Source organism: Mixophyes fleayi, chromosome 3, assembly GCF_038048845.1.
Source record: "Mixophyes fleayi isolate aMixFle1 chromosome 3, aMixFle1.hap1, whole genome shotgun sequence".
In the NCBI taxonomy this organism is placed as follows: domain Eukaryota; kingdom Metazoa; phylum Chordata; class Amphibia; order Anura; family Limnodynastidae; genus Mixophyes; species Mixophyes fleayi.
The window spans coordinates 120,407,237-120,429,657 of NC_134404.1; the positions used below are offsets into that span (position 1 = coordinate 120,407,237).

The 22,421-nt window shown below is 37.3% G+C and overlaps 1 protein-coding gene across 1 annotated transcript in view; it reads left to right on the forward strand.

Annotated features, from left to right (window-relative positions):
- LOC142143177 (putative cation-transporting ATPase 13A4) overlaps positions 1–22,421 on the forward strand; it is a 68,190-nt gene that overhangs the window by 42,659 nt on the left and 3,110 nt on the right. Inside the window, exons 21-27 of the mRNA XM_075200885.1 lie at positions 1,181–1,260; positions 3,135–3,177; positions 9,589–9,698; positions 11,022–11,118; positions 11,712–11,784; positions 12,103–12,277; positions 17,119–17,306. Coding sequence (XP_075056986.1) covers positions 1,181–1,260; positions 3,135–3,177; positions 9,589–9,698; positions 11,022–11,118; positions 11,712–11,784; positions 12,103–12,277; positions 17,119–17,306 — 766 coding nt within the window. The remainder of the gene's footprint in view (positions 1–1,180; positions 1,261–3,134; positions 3,178–9,588; positions 9,699–11,021; positions 11,119–11,711; positions 11,785–12,102; positions 12,278–17,118; positions 17,307–22,421) is intronic.

Consider the following 22,421-nt stretch of genomic DNA (forward strand, 5'->3'; position numbering starts at 1 on the left):
GTATTGATTGATACAATACATGCCATATATTCCACACTATGGCTTGATTAGAAAAAGCCTCACGTTTACAGTCTGAAGGAAAGTGTAAAATTACGGCTGCAAATTCTCTGCCTTACACATGTATTAATACACTATAAATATGCAGCTGCATCAAGATACACCCAAAACTATATTCAGGTGGCTGGAATTAAGATACGTCAATTATCATCAACAAATTGATCACCAACAGCATGCATGTATTTTAATTAAAAGTGTATCAAACATGTATCGGGATACTAAGATTACAATCCTGAATTATTAGAACAACAAAATAATAATACATTGACACAAACTATGTATAAGAAAAGGATTTAATAGTAATAATCATATATATGAATTAGCATTAATTAAGTTGTTAAACAAATGCATTCCTCGGAATCACTGTATGGAGACTCCATATCCAACAAGCAACCCTCAAGTTAATTCATGCATCACAGAATACTGAAACAGGGCCTGATTCATTAACGAAAGTTAAGCAAAATGAAGTAAGTAAGGCAAAACCATGTTGGATTGGAGGGGGAGGTAAATTTAAAATGTGATGGCAGATTTATATTTGGGGTGGGGCATCAAGTATTTGTGTGCTACATAAAAAAAACAGCCAGTATTTAACTTATGTGCAAAATAATAAACTGATTTGCACCCCTTGCATTGCAACATGGTTTTGTCCACAAAACTTAAGTAAGAAAACTTACTCAATTTTTTACTTAACTTTCCTTAATAAATCAAGCCCACAGAGGAGATCTGGTACAGCAAGAGACAACCGTTACAATGACATTGTTAAAGCCATAGCAGTTGAGGCACCAGCTAACGGGCCCTGAAGCATAAGTGGGTTGGACTGAGAGAAAAACAGAAGCCTCTACACATACACAAGCCACCTATGTCTGCATATTGTTACATGGATTCCACCATTGTGAAAGGCATTAAGGAATGTCTCTGGTATACATATAATATGAGTTATTATTCATTATGTTTCATTCTCACTTAAAATAGGAGTAAGAAAATATACATAAGTATATAGGATATCAATAGCGTACAATAATACGTTAACACATAATTCCTCATTTTCGCTACTTTTAGCATCTGTTTTTGCATTAAATTCAAAAGTAACAAAATAACAATAGTGTTGCATTGTCTTACACAGCTACTAATGAATGGTACAGTTTTTGCAAGAATGTCCCCTGGGCAGAAATCGACTATTATTGATGAATTTAGAAAACTTGAGCAAGTGTTTCTGTAATTATATGGAATTACCTATCCAAAAATGTCTAACTTCTACTTTCAAACACACAGAAAGGCAACTATAATCCATTCTAGCTACAATAAAACTAAACTGAAAGCAAAATCTTTTTATACTGTAGAATAGAGTGATCTAGTGTGCTTAGTATGTATGCTCCTGAAGTTACCCCAATATAGAACTTTTCCAAACATTTGATGAAACCTCCCTGTTTCTGTACATTTATTATCTAGTTTTATGTCTTCAGGTCTTTGGATCTTTCAAGGTTTCTGGATGTCCTATTTCTATTTAATTGATCTCATAAATGTTTTAATTAGACTGAGGTATATTGACCGATTTAGAGTTTTTACACGCAGGTCCTCATTTGCAAACTGCAGAATTCTCCTTGGTGCTATCTTGCACCTAGATTTGCATATATTTGTGATTAGGTTTCCCACAAAGCACCTGGGATTGAAGAGCAAGAATAGGGACATTTTGCACTTTGGCAGAAAGCGCTTTTCTAGGTGCTATACAGATCTTCAAACACACAAAAGTGCCACATGTACTAAAGACAGCTCCAACTTCCCATCATTCTCATAATGAAATTAAGCCATGAATTAGGTTAAAATAAGCAGTATTTTGGGAGTAACATCAACTTTAATTTAACAAAAGGAGTGTTTCTTAAGTGGCTGGAGATTGAAGTTTTGATGCTACGTTTACACTTTTCATAGTTCACCTCTTAAGATTGTGCTACATTTAGTACTCTATCAGTTTTCAGAGGTATCTCATAATAGTGGAGAGTACATTTGCGCCTTGATGTGCTCCATGGAGACCATTTAGGTGCATTAGAGCAAAAACAAGGCATGTATCTTATTTGACATTTTGGGGCATATTCAATTGTCCGCGGGATTGCCGAAAATCCTGCGGTCCGCGCACGATTACTGATATTATGGTAATCGTGCGTGGAAAAACATGTAATACGGTAATTTACTTGCTGTATTTCAGCTCGCAGCTCCCTGAGCCACGAGCTGAAATCCAGCTACAAATTACCGTATTACATGTATTACTTTTTCAGCGGCGGGATTTTCAGTGATCCCACCGACAATTGAATATGCCCCTTTGTGTGCAAAAAACAACAGTGGACAGTTTTGTAGAAAGCTACAGGATATAAACTTACATCCCATCATACATTCCCCCTGTGGTCTTAACCAAAAAGTAAACTATAAATAAATGAAATAGAGAGAGAGCAGGATGCCAAAGAACAATACCAAGCACACAGCTACTATGAGCAGGCAGATAACCACTATAGTGACCATGCAGCACAAAAGTGAAAGACTTCTCCAGAAGAAGAAGGTTTGGTTGATATAAATGGTGAGGGACTGTTATGGTTGCCAGCAGTTGACTTTCATTCTTTCATCTGTGTATTCTCATTCCAACCATACCAGACCACCAAAAGTTGAGCAGAAATGCTATTTCACAATGACTGCTTTTATATTGGTAAATATTTATGGTTCTGCCTGACAGTAGCCACTCCCCGCAAACCAGTTACAATAGTTATTCCACTTGCTTATGTTTCCATTTCTCCCCAGCACATATTGGCAGGGCCATCTTTAACTATCTTCTATGTCATTATGTGTAATTTATGTGTCATGATTCCTCAATGTACAGCCCTGCATAATATGTCAGTGCTCAATAAATAAAGAACAATATAATAATAATATAATATATAGCGGAAGTTTGCTTATTCATATAAGGTGAGCTAATAAGGATATTATTAACATATTCTATTTTTTTGTTATATACTTATTGCAGTGTCACAAATTGTAAAGCTGCTGATACATAAAATGAGTTATAAAATTAATTGAACAATTTTGTTTTCCAGCTATTATGTAGGGATGTGTGGAGATGGAGCCAATGACTGTGCAGTAAGTACACCAGCATACACAATTGTAAATTTTTACCTTTACATTACTTGTGTTCTTTCATTTAATATAAGGTGTAGTATTTCCTAGTTGCTAACTAACCTGGAATTTCACAACTTACATCATCATCATGTCCCTGGCAATGCACAATTCTTTTACAGATGTTCACTTTCATAGATGTAATTTTCAATATTTTTAATACACCCCACTGTACCATAATGACAATATACAAACTCTTAACCCATGCAAAGTTACATCAATACAATAATCAGATTTGAGTAAAAATATAAGCATCCACTTGCTATAGGACTTCAGTAGTATAATGCTGAACTTATGGCAAAGAGATACAATTTATGTCTGTTAAAGGTATACAATTTACATGACATAAAGGAAAGCCAAGGAAAAGTAGGCCATTACATGGAAGACAGCACCTGTTTTGACAAGTGCTGCAGCAATTCAAGGTTGCCAAGAGGAATTTGGGGCTCTGGTACAGCATCTTTTTGCCCCCCCTCCGCTAGTGATAAGAAAGGTAACTGTATGCCGCCGTGCAGTGGCAGCTCCAAAGGGGCGTGGTCAACATGGGGCATGGCTGCACTTCTCTAGGCATGACATATTGTGGGGGATTCAATTGCCGGCAATGAGACAGGGTTAACCTGAAACAAATAATATGAGGGGTGGTACTGGGAAGAGCAATAGGTGTGAATCTGACACCCTGGCCCAGAGCTGGATTAAGGCTCTGGGGGGCCTGGGGCACTTTAGACAGGTGGTCCCAATGATGTAACATGGTTATCATTTTATTTTAGACAAATGTTATACAATACAGAGGCAATACTGTGTGCACTACTGTTAGCTGCACGCAGTTCTGCCTTCACAAGCAGTACATGGTGAAGTGGGACATACCTCCCAACTGTCCTTGTAGTTGGACCAAATCCTGACTAATCTAAACAGTCACCCAAATTCGGGACTGTCTCACCAAATTCAGGACAGTTGGTAGACTGTCCTGTTCTCTCCTACCTGTTTTTATCACTTTTACCACTTGTGGCTGCTGGTGTCTTTAGCTCAGTTGCTGCTTGTCTTGCTCCTGGAATGTTGGATTCCCTATTTGGAAAAAAAATTGGGTACATGAGATTTAGAAAACTCCAACCAGTCCTGGTATTAAATTAGTAGCACTCACGTTTTATAATTATGCCTCCTTTCATCCCCAACATTAAAATAATAATATTCACATTTGCTAAATAGATCAATATCCCTCCAACCAGCCCCAACATTAAATTAATAGAATTCCCATTTAATATATAAACCTATTTCTCTCCCTCCAAACAGCCCCAGCAATAAATTAATTAGCATTTACTTTTAACAAATATAACCATTTTCCAAAACCATTCCAGCATTAAATAATTCATATTCAAATGTAATAAATCAACATCATTATCATAATTTATTTATATAGCGCCACTAATTCTGCAGCAATGTGCAGAGAACTCATTCCATCAGTACCTGCCCCATTGGAGCGTACAGTCTAAATTCTCTAACACACACACACACACACACACACAGACAGACAGAGAAACTAGGGTAAATTTGATAGCAGCCAATTAACCTACTAGCCCTAATAGCCCACCTCCCCAAAATCAGCCCCATATTAAATTAATAGCCCCAAACCACCCCAGCATTAAATTAAAGGTCCTGTCCCCTTACCTTAAATTAATAGGCCCCAATATTAAATTAAATATCCCCACCAATAAATTAAATTGCCCCATCATTACCCCACAAATTAAATAGTACCCATTAAATAATTAGACCCCACCTGCACTCCACCATTAAATAGCCTACCTCCCACACTATATTAAGACCCACCCTTCCCTCACATATTATATTAACATACTGTCCCCCCTCAGACACACTATATTAACATAACACACATAGGGGGGAATTCAATGTGTCCACGCTCAATGTGGCATTAATTCTATCACCGTTATTACGATAATTTTAACCCTGACTTCTGCTCCCGGCTCCCTGAGCTGCGAGCAAAAACCAGCATTAAAGGTTACCGTATTAACGGTAATAGTGCGCACTATTACCGTAATATTGGTAATACTGCGTAGACCACTCTCTGCGCACTATTACTATTGAATTCCCCCAATACACTATATTAACATACTGCAATAGAAATGATAAATACAAATACATTTGAGTTCAGGTAAAAGACAGTCCATAGGGTATGTAGAACGATGTCTAGCAAACACAATGGCACACATGGTTTAGTATTACTGTAAAGCAAAAGCATTATGGTCCAGCAAGGAAACTAATTAAAGTGGATGCTGCAAACCAAGAGATGCACATAGTCAGTTTAAAAATCACCAAAGGAGAAATGTGTGTCAGGAGAGCTGGGAACTAGTTCGGAAAGAGTGGGAGTGTCTGGAACTGGAATAATAATAGGGAGAGAAGTATGGAAGATTTTGATAGTATGCAAGGAATAGTAAGGGAGGGTGACTCAGGAACAAGTTATTCACTGATGCAAGAAGAAAGGAGGTTGGGAGGTTGTAGAAGTGGATTGAGATAAACTAAGATCATTGAAAGTGGTTGCAGACTTCCGTAATGTATTTTAAATATACTGGCTTAAACAATTTAATATTAACAGGGGACCTCAGTTTCAGTCTTTTCTGTTGCACATTCCAGAGTAATGGTGAGACGAATATTATGGCACCTCTACCGAAATGCATTAGGGCAGGCTTTCACAAATCTAGTACTAAGGGAGCCCTAACAGTGCATGTTTTTCATATCTCCTTGCTGGAGCACAGGTGTATTCATTACTGACTGACACATTGTAACACACCTACAGGTGGTACTAAGTATTTAATTTGTTACTTGAAAAACATACACAGTTAGGGGTCCCTGAGGACTGGATATGGAAAACCTGCACAGTTAGGGTTACCTGAGGACTGGATATGCAAAACATGCACTGTTAAGGCTCCCTGAGGACTGGATATGGAAAACATGCACAGTTAGGGTTCCCTGAGGACTGGATAAGGAAAACATGCACTGTTAGGGCTCTCTGAGGACTGGATATGGAAAACCTGCACAGTTAGGGTTCCCTGAGGACTGGGTATGGAAAACATGCACTGTTAGGGCTCTCTGAGGACTGGATTTGGGAAACACTATGTCACGATCCAGGACTCACTTGAGCCTGTGTGATGTTTGTGTGACTAAGGGGTAATAAAAAATAACCAACTGGTCTATTTAAAAACATTAATATTTTTTCTCACTATGCCACACACTATCTTTCTGTCTCACCAATTATGCCACCACCAAAGTTTTTAAGAAGAGCTGACACTCTTACTCAGGAAATCTTCGGTTCTCCCTCAAAAGTTAAAACTAATCTATCACCATTTACTCTCCTCAGAGTTATCATAAGCCAAAATGATCTCCCCTGTCTCAAATATGTAGCGTTTTGGAAACCAAGCTGTTTGACACGTGATTTCGTAAGTACACAGAGACCTGAACATAAGTGTGATTTAATATGGAAAGTAAATCTTCAATGCTTAAGATAAAACAGTTAACAAATGACATACAAACATATATTTGTAAAGCGCTATGGAATTTGCTGGCACTCTATAAATAAATGATGATGATGATATTGCAATAGTATCTTTTAAAAATAAAAAGGAAAAACACAGAAATGATAAACTTACGAATGATCAAGATTCTGTTTCCTGGGAGAAGCAGAATAAAGGGACACTCTTCAATATAACATTGACTTTCCGAAAGCGAGTCCATGTTAGATTCACAAGACATTTTAACATGCTGCAGGTGTCCACAGCCACCCTTCCTTTGACATCCAAACTAGAAAGACTGTGTAAATGAAAATTAGGGGTTTATGACCGATGTACAAACACCTTTCAGTGCAGGTTTTATTTATCTTGTCTGAACTTCTTGCCAGAATAGCTTACATAGATATTTCTACTTTCACACAACAGCTCATAAATTTGCCTTCATTTGCATAACCAACTTGTGTCCTTATTTCACCAGTTTGTCATTAACACTTAGACATCTTGACTGCTAAGCCAGGCAGCTGGGTTAAGATATTCCAGTTGTTTGTTGCATTTCACTGCCCTTAGAGAGATGTTTCAAAGACTTCAAATTTTGCGATCTGGTTCATAAATGATATTTGGGAACTCATCAGGAACCAGTGTCTGGGCCCTGTTATCTGTAAACACCTCCTGGGGAAAATAGAAGAGTTTAACAGAATCAAGGGGCTACATTCATTTAGATTCAGTTTTTCATATTTTTTTCCTTGGCTGGACATAGAGCTCATCTGAGCCATATCATGCTAGTAATATAGATCAATTCAGAAACCCATATTTACAGTTTTATATGACTAGTAATTAGCTTGCGTATAACACACTGCATTAAAATATTGCACATTTTCAGAAAAATCAGTAAACCGCTTTCAAGAGCAAAAGTTTCAGAAATATTAGTAGACAGACAATCAACATTATACTGCAGACGTTTGCCTCAGATATCTCTATATGTACAGAGAACTGTATTTGCATTTTGTCTGTAGTGTACGGTGATCAATCCTACAGCTGAAGTTCAGTGTTGGGTGGAGAAGGATAAACCAGTGATAAAGATCAGAGCTTTGTGGTAAAGCATATCCAATATACAATGATATGAATTAGCACATTGGTTGTATAGTCATTTAGGGAAAGAAACATAGACTAAACTAGCTCTTTCTTGACCGATAATTAGTAGAAATTAGTAAGGATAATTATTAACCTGTGCTTGTAAAAGCAGCTGGCAATTGTGGTAAAGGGGTATTCCCCTGCACCCTTCTAACTCACAGTCTTTCCTTGTCACTCAATTCCAGGTGAAGTTCCCTGCTCACCCAGGAAATTATGTATTACACTAATGCAGCTGTCTACTGGCTATGTTGGAAGCTGCCATTGCCAGTAGACAGTCCCTAGCACTCTGATTGGGGGATAGCTTCAGTTGTTCACCAATCCCAATATAGGGTGGTCCTGACTACAAAGGTGAGGGTAGGTGTTCTAGGGGATTTGTAAGGTCAAGGAGAACACTTTGTGACAATATGACCAGTGAATTCCAATAGCAGGCTATATATTAATAGTCTTGCACAAAAGTTAAATTAAAGACTCAGTATTTTTATATACAAGGATGGTTTCCTGAAATTGATTGTTAAATGTCAGCTGCTAGAATAATCCAAAGGGTAGACAAGGATAAAGAGTCAGAGTGGTAGTCTTTCTAAGCAAATGAATGGCAACTGCACTCTTAGGAAGTTTTTCCCAGGGTTCCTGTGTTGCTGTATTAAGCACTGGCAAAGGGGTGTGTGACTGCACAGACTAATAGGAATCAGCATACTGTACTATGCAGCCACCTGCTCTGTTTTGCAGCCAGGTACTGGGATGATTAGTTTGCAGGGGCCCTCAGCTATAATTTGTCTCTGCAAATTCCTAGGGCATTGTTAAAGTGGATAGGGCTGCAGCCCCTTACAGCTCCATCCACCCCTATTATAATCTGCCACTGCTGGAGCCATCAAGCCTGGGCCCAGGTATTTTGTATTCCTTTGGCATCCCATGCCTAGTGCTAATCATGATGGATTCCAGAATCAGCTAAGCTTTCTTTCCAATGCGCAAAGAGATAGTATAATAATTTGGTGTGCATTGTGTTACCACCAGAGATCTGTGGCCTGCATTGTGCCAATACCAGAGATATGGATAGGATCTCTATTGTAAAGCCACAGAGACTTAGGGGTCAATTTTATAGTGGCCTTGTATATCAGTCACTAATATTCTCTTTGTATTGCATAGTGGTTACTAGACTAATATTGCATCAGTCACTAAAATGCTCTTTGATATAACAGGGCTTCATATATTTAATTGGCTGTATAAGTCTATGTTCATATTAGACAAACCACTTCCAACATGTTTTTTTCATGCCCATTTTTCTATTGTGGCTCACTGCTCAAAGAGCTTTGCCTCTTACTTTTGGTTGTAACCCTCTTAGCCCAAAAGTTGTCAGCCTTCCTTCTAAGCCTATATATGAATGTGTGTTATTGTGTTTGCAGCTCTGTTTGATTAGATGTGATTCATAATAACTTGTATTGAAATGCTAAAGTATATGTAAAATAATTTCATGAGAAAGTGCATCATTATGGTATAAATGTATAACAATGTATATACCTGTTTTTTTCCTACCTAATATATCAGTCGTACAGTCATCAGCAGTGAGTTTTCAAAATTGTGTAACTGAGAAATTGTTAAGGGTTAACTAGTTGGATAGTGTTGCCCTATAACATCAATGTAGACCTTCACAAGTTATATAGCTCAGTAGGAATGTGATTTACTGATGGTGTTTATGTGACTTGGGATATAAATAACCCTTAAGCTTTACTTTCAGGCTCTGAAAATGGCCAACGCTGGGATTTCATTGTCAGTGCAAGAGGCCTCTGTGGCTGCTCCTTTTAATTCTCACATCACAAATATTCAGTGTGTCCCAGAATTACTCAAGTAAGCAATGTCTTATCTAAACACAAATAGCATACCATGGGGTAAATGTATCAATCTGCGGGTTCTTCAACACCCGCGTGTTCAGCCTCTTCCGCGATTAAATTTCAAGCGGCGCTGCATTGTAAAGGGAAGTTAACCCTTTACAATGCAGCGCTGCTTGAAATTTAATCGCGGAAGAGGCTGAACACGCGGGTGTTGAAGAACCCGCAGATTGATACATTTACCCCCATGTCTCAGTTATTGAAGGTATTCCCCAATAAGGCAGAACACTAATGCAACAGTTATTTGTATAAAGCATTCTTTTACATCTTATTTTGAAATGTTCTTTTTAACAGGAAAATAAACTAAGTAAATATTTTAAAATAGACATTTATTTTCCAGTATATTCTGTAAAAAGTGGGGAAAAGCTTAAGACAAGACAAAAAAATAACTTATTTGTTTTACTGAAATAAATGCTTTCAATTTTGAGCACATTTCTGTAGAGAAAAATAAGATTATTTGGACACAAATGTTGTTGGCATCATCACTACCCTAAACTGTAGTGCCTCTACTCCAGCGATCTATAAGACTGGCCTGTCGGGTACAGGACAGATAGAGGGAGAGCCAAGAAGCTTCCCCTCACAGCTACAGTGAGACCCGGCCAATCTCAATGGGGTTATTTTGCAGCAAATTCGATAGAATGAACTTCACTGTGATTCACTGCCAGACTGTCCCTGTGCTACTGGTGAACTTAGTCTCAGGTGCAAGACTAAATGTCCCTTTCCTGGAGCATGGAAGACTGGTAGGTTTCTTTCGGGAATAGTTGGTACAGGAAGTGGAGGTGGGATTGTGTTGCTACAGGGGGGATGTATGGCTACTGGAGAAATTAGTTAAATGTGTCACTAGAAAGGTGATGGAGGTGTTACTACGGAGGTGAGGGGGGGGGGGGAGGTGTGCTACCATAGAGGTGATGGTGGATGTGTTACTAGAGAGGTGAGAGGGGAGTGTTGCTGGGTTCTTTCACTTGTGCACTTCTCTGGTTTGCTTTGACACTTGCCCATTTTACTGTAGCAATCTTTAGTATTCTGCTCAGTGTTTCACTTGTTCTATTATTCTTTCTCTGTTTCTTTATACATTTTCCTGGTTTGCTATGACTCTCAAGCTGTTTGTTTTTTCCTGCTCTCTCACTCTTTCCTCATCCGCTCTTATCCAGCTCCTAACAAAACTCCATCCCTTCACTTCCTCTTCCACTCTGTTTTCAGATTGTTCTTTAGCTTGACAACAGTGGGGTATTAAATAACACTAGAATGAATACTATTTTTATTTGTTTGTTTGTTTAAACAGGGAAGGACGAGCTGCCCTAGTCACATCTTTCTGCATGTTTAAATACATGGCTATGTTTGGATTAATTGAATATATCAATACAATGCTGTTATACTGGGTAAGACTTTTATTATGTCTTTGCACTTAGCAAGCTGTTTTTTACATTGCATTTATATAGTACTGGTAGGAATAATATTTGTTATGTCTGTCTTCCAGGACCAGTGGAAGCGCCCTGGGTGCCCTAGGCATGCCATCCCCCTTGGGTGCCCCACTCAGCCACTGGTTCCCTGGCCTCCCTCAATTCTTACCCTGTGTGGGTGTGTGGCCAGTATTCTCTGCTACTTTGTGTTAGACTAGGAGTGTGGTGCTGGGCTGTGACATTATGGCGCAGCAGAACACTCCCAGTAACACTCACTAATATGGAGGAATAGCAGCCAGCAACTCTACAGTTAAGAAGCTACCGGTTGCTGCTCTTCCACGTCAGAATTCCACGCCTTGGCCGTAGTTAAATTGATAACACTAGATGAGTGACACTGTTACTTGTTCAGAATTTTATGCGCCCCCTAAAGGCACCTAATGATATAGCCAGACTACTCTACACCTCAGTGGAAAAAAACCATAACATCATGATAAGACCTGTAATGCAATAACTGTTAAGATTGCTTATTGTACAATAAGTAACAACACTTTAATATATTCTATGTCTTCTAGCAACGAAACATCTTTGGGAATAATCAATTTCTGGTTCATGATTTTGCAATTCTGTTTGTAATTTTCTTAACAAGTGAGTAAAAATGTTACTACAAAAAACAGCATTTATTAAAATTGATTCATTTGATGGGTGACACTGAGAGAATATCTGATTTAAATCCCATTGGCAGCTCTCTTTCAACTCGTTCCTTTAATTTTTTGTGTAACTGCTAATTTAATTTTATTATGAGGCTTATGGGAAAAGAGTACCTAGAAGTGATGCACTTCTTTGTGCAATTATCAAAGTGTATGCACCAAAGAACTTCTGTCACCCAGAAGTTTTAATAATCAATTGTATAAGTATACAACTCACATAGTTTCTAATCACTGTTTATTCCATCTTCTCTTCCAGTGAGCTCCACACCTGCATACCAAAAACTGGCACCATACAGACCTCCAGGACAACTGATTTCTCCATCTATGCTGTTTTCAGTTGTCTACAATGTTCTGTTTACAATAGCCATGCAGACATATGCATTTCTCATAGTCCAGCAGCAGCCATGGTACAGCAGGGATGATGTTTATAGGTAATTCTTTGACCAGATCATTAATGGAAGCGATTGGCAATAAGTGTACTGAGATTGGAGATCAAATACATAGGGCAATTCTGAAACCGCAGCTAGAAATTTAACATATAATGGAGTTGAAATATAATATATATGGAGTTATACTTGAAACATATAAAGCTAGCAACAAATGTCAATAATGATGGTGGTAGTTTAGCTTGGCCTATGATCTATCATCCATGTTTTAGAGTATCAATGCTATTACATTCCAATAATATAGAGATAAGGAAGCAGAGCATTTCCTGCATTATGGATTCATTTAGAACAACAATCACAGTTCTGAGCCTTCCACGGTGAGCAAAATTAACATACGTGGAAAACTAGTAACAAGTATTATTATGAACTGCCAGATCAATGTGGTTGTTGATGATCAGTGTAAAGTTCTCCTGGGGTTTTGAATTCAGGACCTCTGCCCTTCAGTGCCTGCTCCTCAGCCTATAGGCTATTAGAACAGGTGCTGTGGTATGTCTTGCTTCATGTTCCCTTCTTGTGTGTCTTGTCTCTCTATTTTTTCTGTCTTCTTTTCCCTAATGAGTCCAGCTGAAATGAGTTCCCAGCAACCTCCAAGAGTATATAAAGCCTGCTTGTGCATTGTAGGTTGTTGGAGCATTTGGTGACTTGGCCATGTGTGTCCAGCCCTGCTTTGCATTCTTGTCTCAGTCATTGTCCTAACCTGTGGCTTTGTGCCTTCCGCCTTTGTTTTTGACTATGTCTTATATATCTTGTTGTGCCTGTATTGGTAGACCTGAATCTACCTGTTCTGTTTTTGTTGTTGCTGAAAACAGGGATTTATACAATGTTATAACTTATATCAACATGGGTAGGAATTATCTAAGCAAGCAATGGAAGGGTACCCAAAAATTATGGAAAACTAAAGCCGGAGATCTTAAAGATGTGTGATATAGACAAATTGCAAAACACTATAATTGTTAAAATAATAATTTATTTTTATTGAGAATCCAATAATGGAAACATGTTATAACATCTCAATTTATTAATCCAATTAATTCATTACTAATGCAGTTCATGCACTGATGGAAAAAAACCTCATCCTTGTTCAGGAAACAAATGTTCCTTAATTACACATGAGAAAAATATAATCTGCATCACATTGAAAGCCACTCCACTGTCTGTTTTAAACCCATCTATATACATATGTTGATTGTGCTATTATTCAGAATTCAATTAATAATTAAAAAAATAATTCAAACTAGAGAAACCCAGCAATAACCACCTTAAATTAAACTGAAATGTAATGACTGAATTACTTTATTAACAGAATTCAATAACTTTTTATACACTACATTACATGTAGAAATTTTAACAATGGATTATAATGAATAAATAACTATGTTGTCAATAACTATATTAAAGGAACTAAAAACTTTCTTCATACACTGCAATATATGTGTAACTTCTTCCATTGACGTTACATTGCTAGGCATGGTCATCGCAAGACACACTGATATGTGGTTGCAAATAACTGTCACAGTTTGTAGACCACCCAGCAGGTCACATGTTCCAGGTCACCCAGCAGGGCTGCAAATAACGGTCACAGTTTCTAGACCACCCAGCAGGTCACATATTGCAGATCATCCAGTAGGTGCACAGGGAGAGTTCACTAACTCTAACAGTTTCCAGAGCAATCAGCTGGTGCACTGGTGTTTGTCACATTTTCCAGAGAACAATGGTAATGCATTGTTGCAGATGAGGTTGGTTGTTTTGCGAAATTACTTGAAAACAATGCAACTGATTACAACAACAATATTTTTCTTTAAATCTACAGACCAAGACCATTAATTGGTATATGACATGCGCTGCACAGACAACGGCATCATAGAAATAAGTCACTCATAAAAGTTGTACTTATGCTTTTAATTTATAGATATTGTACATATCAAAAATAAGGGAGATCAGTATAAAAATATTGAAAAAATAAAGTGCACTATATAATCAACTGTTAATCATTTTGTATTATCATGTATTTTGGCCATACCACTTCTCTATGAGTTTGGCCTGTTAATGAACTTTATATAAAGTGCAGGCCAAAAAGTGTTTGACCTCCTCAACTCCTGTTTTGAAATCTTTATCCCAATGTATTCCTGTCCCACCTATATTCTAAACAAACTATATTAAATAGAACAATAAAATCACATGACATATGAAATCGTGGATAATTGCTGCAGTCTCTCAAGAATATGATCTGATTTTCTTGGCACCTTATGTTATTTCTGTGTCCTGGTCCTGTACTCCTCAGTTTGCCCCACTGTATTATGTCACACTATTCCATGTCCGGGGGGCACCCGGCACATGAGGGTAGTCCTGAGGTGAAAAGCATCTGTAATAGACTTAGAGCACATGGAGACCAGGATGTCGGTTTTCCAGTAGTGGTTTGGATAATAAGAGTCTGATATCCTTTGTTCTGTCTTCATCCTGTTTATGCTGTAATTTGACTCCTTCTATTCACACCTGATTGATTAACTACTGCGTGTTTTAAACCCACCTATATCACTGCCTGCTCTTGACCTGTCTTTTCGGGATCTGATTTCTTTAATTGGTTAATATATCAATCTTGCTAGGTCTATAAACCCTCTCTACATAATCTTCCAAAATACCTTTTTCCATTTATGTTAATTCCTGTCGTGAGTTCCATTGTTCCTCAGTTCCTGATCAGTGAATCCCTGCTGAGCATTGCTGTCATACCTTCAGTCTAAATGTATCATGCTACTTTTGTATATGGGTGGGGTAAAGAATAATGACTGCCATTATTCAGACAATACTTACCCCTAAGCGGCGACCCCGAACGGCTACTTTACGACCTGGCTCCAGGATGACTGCTGTGACCTGTGACTGCGAGGGATCGCGACGAATGAAGAATCCGGTCACTCTGCATGACGGCACTGCCGACCGCGACGCTCTTCTCCTTGCAGTTAATGTCAAAATGTAAATATGCGGCCATAAACATTCTGCAATGCTAAGCAAAGTACATTGTCTATGGGTGCATACTTACATTTCCACCTTAACAGCAAGGCGAAGACCGTCGCGGTCGGCAGTGATGTCATGCAGAGTGGCCGGATTCTTCATTGGTCACGATCCCTGGCAGTCGCCGGTCACAGCAGTCGTCTTGAAGCCAGGACGTGAAGTAGCCGTTCGGGGTCATCGCATCGGAGTAAGTATTGTCAGGGTAGTCAGTATCGATATGCTGACTACCACCGGGTGCATTGGACAATGCTAAAGGCAGGTTAGATGCAGCAATGTCCCTGAAACTGCACCCACAAGCAAAAACTTGTGCAGAAGAGCTATTTTAATGAACTTCAAGTGGTAAAACCTAAGCACTTTTTCAGTTATGTTAAATGGCCACATTTATAGAGCTTCCCAAATATGTTGGTAATCAGGTCTTGGGTGCTATTTTCAAAGAATTATGTTCTGCCCCATCTAGGCACAATTCATAGTGGTAGGCACACAAAAAACATTTAAGTTAGCAGTATTGCAGGAGAAAAATTTAAATATTCAAATTAATTAAAGGGGCATGTGAAGATACTGGGCTTATGTTTAGTTCTTTTTTCCACTCAGTGCTAGATGGTCAGCCTGAGGCCACCTTATGTGCTAACTGAGAGTACCCAATATTTTCATGAGTTTGGAAACTTGGACAACAACAACTAGAAAAATACAAATGTACATTAATTTTATATAAAAAATAGATACCTGTATTTACCACACAGAGAGCCTATCCTAAGGTTCTATAGTCACCATTCCTCTGCAGCACTGTCTTGGCCACTGAGTCACACCATTCACTCCGTTAATGCAAAGGGATCAAGCCCAATGTCCTCCTGCTTTTGTCAAGTCCACTAGCATCAATGCCTGCAGAAGATTAGCAGATCTCATCCTCAGAACGCTATTATAAACCCAGCCTGGTTCCTATGGTATTGTGGCCTCAGCAGGGCTGGTTCCTAATAACAATTCCATGTTGGTATGGGTATCTGCATCATGGAGAGTGGCTACTGAGCCTCCCTCAGGAAGTGTGGTTTAAGCTGGAGAAGAAGGATAGGCACTCAATTGTTGAGCCAACGATGATAAACATTGATAGACAAACTGGATAAGTCTGTATGTGCCTCTATCTGCAGGTCTTAACCAGGCTAGGTATACAATCTCCAGTTAGTGATTGCTACCTCTGTAAAGGCGAGATAGGGCCCTAAAGTATAGTTCATGGATCAAGGCTGTGCCTAGTGCAAACCTAATACCTAAAGTTCCAATCGGTATTGGTTCCTGATTAAAGTCTTTGGTCCAGCAAAGCTCAATGTTATCCACAGTTATCATAGTAGTAGTAGTACATCCCTGATTAGGTCCAACTGAACCAATGGTCTGCCTGTTTTGATTCCCGTTATTCCAGTGTAGAATAACGGGACCATTGGTTCAGTACTGAAATTCTAACTGTGGATAATTTTAATTGTATCAGAGTCATAATTATTGTAAATATTATAGAATGATTAAATTTGTCCTTTTTGGAATCTATTGTTTAAGGCTAAGCTCTCAGCTGGCGTAAAGAAGTATGAAATATTATAACATAATAAACTGCTAAGCAGAAAATTAGGTGATTGAAATCATTTTTATTTCAGTGCTGTCTAAATATGTGTTTTTATTTAAGATATTCCATTCATCTATGTTTTATAAGCTGTTATAGTTTTCAAAAACAATATATATTTGCCAAACTCAATTACAAAGGTCAACTAGGTAGAAGTAAGTTACATTCCAATTAAACATCTCTGTTCTAAAATAATGCCTGTTATTTCTATTATTTTCAGCGCCTGTTATCTAGGAAACACAAGCTTAAACCAAAATCTTACATTTGAGTTAATCGAAAAAAGAACTAAGAAGAATTATGAAAGTTTTGAGAACTCATCCCTGTGGCTACTCACTGCTGTACACCTGGTAATCTTGGCCTTCATCTTCTCTAAGGGAAAACCATTCCGTAAACCATTGTATACAAACTGTGAGTTACATCATGATTTATATTAAAAAATTTTTACAAAGAGTGTAAATTGTTATTTATATAAGACACAGATATAAAAGGATCCAAACATACTGTATAGATATATTGCAATATATCAAAGAGTATTAATAATCCATAACATAAAGTGTTATATTTAAATATTTTGGATATTCACTTGCAAGACGTTTCTGTAGCAACTGCAAACAGCAAACAACTGTTCTGAGTGCTAATGGCTCACCAAAAGTGACTAGAGTGAACTAATACATTTAATTAAGTCGAGTCAAAAGACTAGTAAAAAGTAGCTGCGTTTCTGCTTAAGTTTCCCACCCAAGCTAAAAACTACAAAGATTTTAGAAAATTGTAATGAAATTTACACCAAATGTCAGCAACAACCCTTGCAATCCACACATGCTAAGAAATCAAACCATAAATGTCCATAATTTAAGTTTTGTATAATAATGTGAAATGACACAGAGAAAAAGTATTGAACACGCTTCCTGAAATTTATTTAATACTTTGTACAAAAGTCTTTGTTGGTAATGCCAGCTTCAAGATGCCTCCAGTATAAAGAAACTAGTCGCATGCATTGCTCAGGTGTGATTTTGCCCCATTCTTCAACGCAAATAGTCTTCACATCTTGAAGGTTCTGTGGGCTTCTTCTATGATCTCTGATCTTTAGTTATTTCCATAGATTTTCAATTGGATTCAAGTCAGATGATTGGCTGGGCAATTCTAGCAGCTTTATTTTCTTTCTCTGAAACCAATTGAGAGTGTCCTTGGCTGTGTGTTTTGGATCATTGTCTTGTTGAAATGTCCACCCTCATTTCATCTTCAGTATCCTGGTAGATGGTAGCAGATTTTTTTTATCAAGAATGTCTCGGTACGGTTTTCCATTCATCCTTCCTTCAATGACATGCAGTATGCCAGTACCGTGTGCAGAAAAACAGCCCCACACCATGATGTTCCCACCTCCAAATTTCACTTTTGGTATGGTGTTTTTGGGGTGATGTGCAGTGCTATGTTTCATCCAAACATGGTGTGTATTATGGCATCCAAAAAGTTCAATTTTGCTCTCATCTGACGACACTATGTTCTCTCAGAATTTCACAGGCTTGTCCAAATGTTGTGCAGCAAACTTGAAACGAGCTTCAACAAGTTTTTTCTTCAGCAAAGGATCTTGTGTGGTGAGCGTGCATATAGGCCATGGCGGTTGAGTGCATTATTTATTGTTTTCTTTAAAACAATTGTACCTGCTAATTCCAGGTCTTCCTGAAGCTCTCCACAAGTGGTCCTTGGTTCTTGGACAACTCTTCTGAATTTTTTTTTCACATATTTGTCAGAAATCTTGCGAGATGTATCTGGTCGTGGCCGGTTTATGGTGAAATAATGTTCTTTTCAATTCCGGATTATGGCCCCAACAGTGCTCATTGGAACATTCAGCAGTTTAGAGATCCTCCTGTAACCAATGCCATCAGTAGTTTTTGCAACAATAAGGTAGTGAAGGTCTTGATAGAGCTATTTGCTTTTACCCATCATGAGATGTTTCTTGTGTGACATCTTCGTAATGAAACACCTTTTTATAGGCCATCAATTGTGACTGAACAACTTGGAATGATTGTTTTCTAATTACTGATAGATTTCAGCTGGTATTTTGGCTTTTCATGCCTTTTTGAACCTCCTCTTCTTCATGTGTTCAATACTTTTTCCCTGTGTCATTTCACATTATTACACAAAACTTAAAGTATGGACATCTATGGTTTGATTTCTTTGTATATGTGAATTGCAAGGGTTGTTGCTGACATTTGGTGTGAATTTCATTACAATAGCCACATTATATATATAAATATTTACTCAGAAAAATGTTGATGTGTTCAATACTTATTTCACCCACTGTATATTATAAAGCATGCAAATTCTAAAATAAAATAACACTACAAACTCTCTTAATTCAATGGACTAAAATGAATGCGAGCAATCTCCACCTGGTGAGAATAGCACTGGTAAATTGTATATCTTAAAGAGAGTCAATTTCCAAACCTTAATGTACGTGCTTTCTGGATGACTATTTAATTTCAGAATATTTAAAGTCAAAATTCCATACAAAAAAGCTGCTAAGCAATCCTGTGATGCCGATATGAAACCCAAACTGCAGAGTGATTAGCTGATATTCAAATCACCAACACATTCTGACCTCTGTATTATCCACATTAGGCATATGCATAGTTGTACCAGTACCTTATTGCGGTGGTCACCTTCAGGGGCAGGGGACATCTACCCCCTGGGCCAGTACCTTAGTAGGCTCTTTTGGGCTGGGTCACCTGCATTTTTTTTTTCCTTTAATATGTTCCTAACAGGCTGCTGAGTCGAGTCTTGCCCCCCGAGTTATCATTTGGCAGTCCTCCCCTGGTCGCCTTTGTATAGCAGCTTCCAGATATATAATCCTTTTACCATCCGACAGAGAGACTAAATGAATATTTTTTGCACGTCTATGCCTCTTCTCTGGGAATTCCAGTATAATAGACCAAATTAGCGTGTTGCAGGTGGAATGCTCTCTCAGAGAGACTTTCTTAAAGAATATATTTAAGGGATTATTGTCATTTTTTGATATTATGAGGTAACCAATGATGATCCAACTTATTTAATCAGATAGTTTAGTATGCATCTGTGGGACTATTCAATTACAAACTGTCAAGCTTGAAGCAACTTCCCTGGTTATAGGTACATTCACATTTACATTTGAAATAAACCAGTGCCGTCCTATTGCTCATTTTTTTGTAAAAACATAAAAAAATGTATATAAAACTTATATTATTATTTTCGTTCCATATACTTGACAACTACTTTCTAATAATAACAAAGTTATGTAGCCCAATCATACGGGATCCAAGTAGCGACATTAATAAAAATTCAACCTAGATCTGAACATACAGAATAATTTGATTTCTAATTATGACAGTAAAAACAATCATGTAACTCAATCATCAAAACCCATGCAGCAACATTAATAAAAATCACAAAAGGGATTTAAATTAAAATGATTTGTTAAGATCCTCTGGATTTAAAGACCTTAGTCTGAACTTTCTATATAGCGCCTTAAATGGATGGTATTGGGAACATGTTTGACTCCTGTAATAGACAAATTCTTAGGATCCACAATATGCTCAATAGCAAAGTGTCTGGAGACACTTTGTTTCATAAATCTATTGAGAATAGTAAGTCTATGTTCTCTAAAGTTAATTTTAACAGTCCTGGTATTTCTACCCACATACTACAGACCACATAGGCACTGCAGTATGTAAATCACATAAGTTGTATCACAATTGATAAAATATTTACTTGGAAAATCTACCCTAGTCAAAATTGATGTTATTTACAAGGTTTCATTGAAGATTAAACTACAAGTGCGGCCTTTAATTTTATTGCTTTTAAAGAATCCTTCTATTCACACCAGTAGCCATATTTTGATAATTTGTTCTTGTTATTTCTTTTAGAAAGCTAGGTGCTATCTAATTTTTTAAACTTCTGTTCATTTTAAAAATTACACATCTTACATGTTTCAATATAGTGTTCAACACTAGATCCTGCTTTAAGATCTCAAAGTTTCTCTAACAATATTCTTAAATTGTATCAACTTATTATTGAGCTTAAAAATAAATGGTATAAAATTATTATTTGTGAACCTCCTCCCTTTGGTTCCAACAAGGACTTTCTGTCTGTATTTCTAACATAGGACATAGTATTATTAAGAATCCCTTCAGGATATCCCCTCCTTGAAAAATCCTTTAACAATACGTTCACCTGATTTTCAAAATCTTCTTCTGAGGTACAGCTGCATGTTATCCTATTTAATTAGCTTGTAGGGATGTTAGTTACCCATGGTCTATAATGATTCCTCTTATAATGGAGAAAATTGTTTGAGTCTACTGGTTTTCTATAGTTAATGGAAGTGATTTTTAAACTCTGAGTGCAGAGTGAGATCAAGAAAATTCACCATAGTGGCATTTAGGAGTGAGTGAAAGTTAAGTCCAATCATTAGTGTTAAGGGGCTGAACAAATTTTTTGTGGTAAATCATAATACCCATCCCAAATAATATTCAAATACATCAATATAACTGCCGAAGTAAACTAGAATTGTCTGAAAAGGGCCATCCCATATATATTGTTGCTCAAACTGGCACATATATATTTTAGCAAAACTCTACATGACTCTAATGCCTATTGTCGTCCCCACCACCTGTAGATAAAACTGTGAATCAATTAAAAAATCTAGGTGTAATTGGGTAATCAATATATAGAAAATCAAATATTTCCATCGAGATCACCACTCTGTAGAGGGCATCGTCCAAAAGTTATTTTATCCCCAATCAGAAAAAAGGGGGTGGGTTCTTCCTTGAATATCTGGTAAACAGAGACTTCTTGCAATTGCTTAAGAGCTTCATTAACATTATATGTACGATCCATGACCATTCCCCCTTATCAGTGTTTTTAATAACAATGGAGCGGTCATCCTAAGGGCAGATTGTCCCCATTTATTTAGATTTGACTTCTTCCCTTTTTTTTTTAATGTAAAGACTTGAAATCATTCATTGCCTTTTATAAAAATAATTAATAGTAGAATTATTTTGATTAGTGTGAAAAAAGATGATTTTAAAAAAAACAAAAAAAACCCCATTGTACTTGTTTGCAGTCACATAGCTTCCTGTTTGATTAATATCAAAGATGTTTTATATACAGTCCATCTCAAAATTAACTGTGTTATTATTGTTCCACAGCATTTCCAAGTCATTCAGTCAGTCTATTTCACTATTTTTTCTATAACAATGGGGGTGGCTTCAATTTTTCTTTTTTTTTTTAATTTTACAAACAAAATAACATTTAAATATAATGATTCAATTCAGCAAAAATATCAAATAAGTTAGGATCTGTATCTGCTACAAAGTTTAAATCTTTTTGTAACACATATAATTGATTAGTTTTCAAGATTCTTTTAGACAAGTTGAAAATACCTACTGCATCTAGTGAGATTTTATATTTCTTGCTTGGTTTCCAACCCCCTCTTGTTCCTGTCTTCCTCTCTTTTTGGTGTTTTAGGATATAGAATTTTGTAGAGATTTC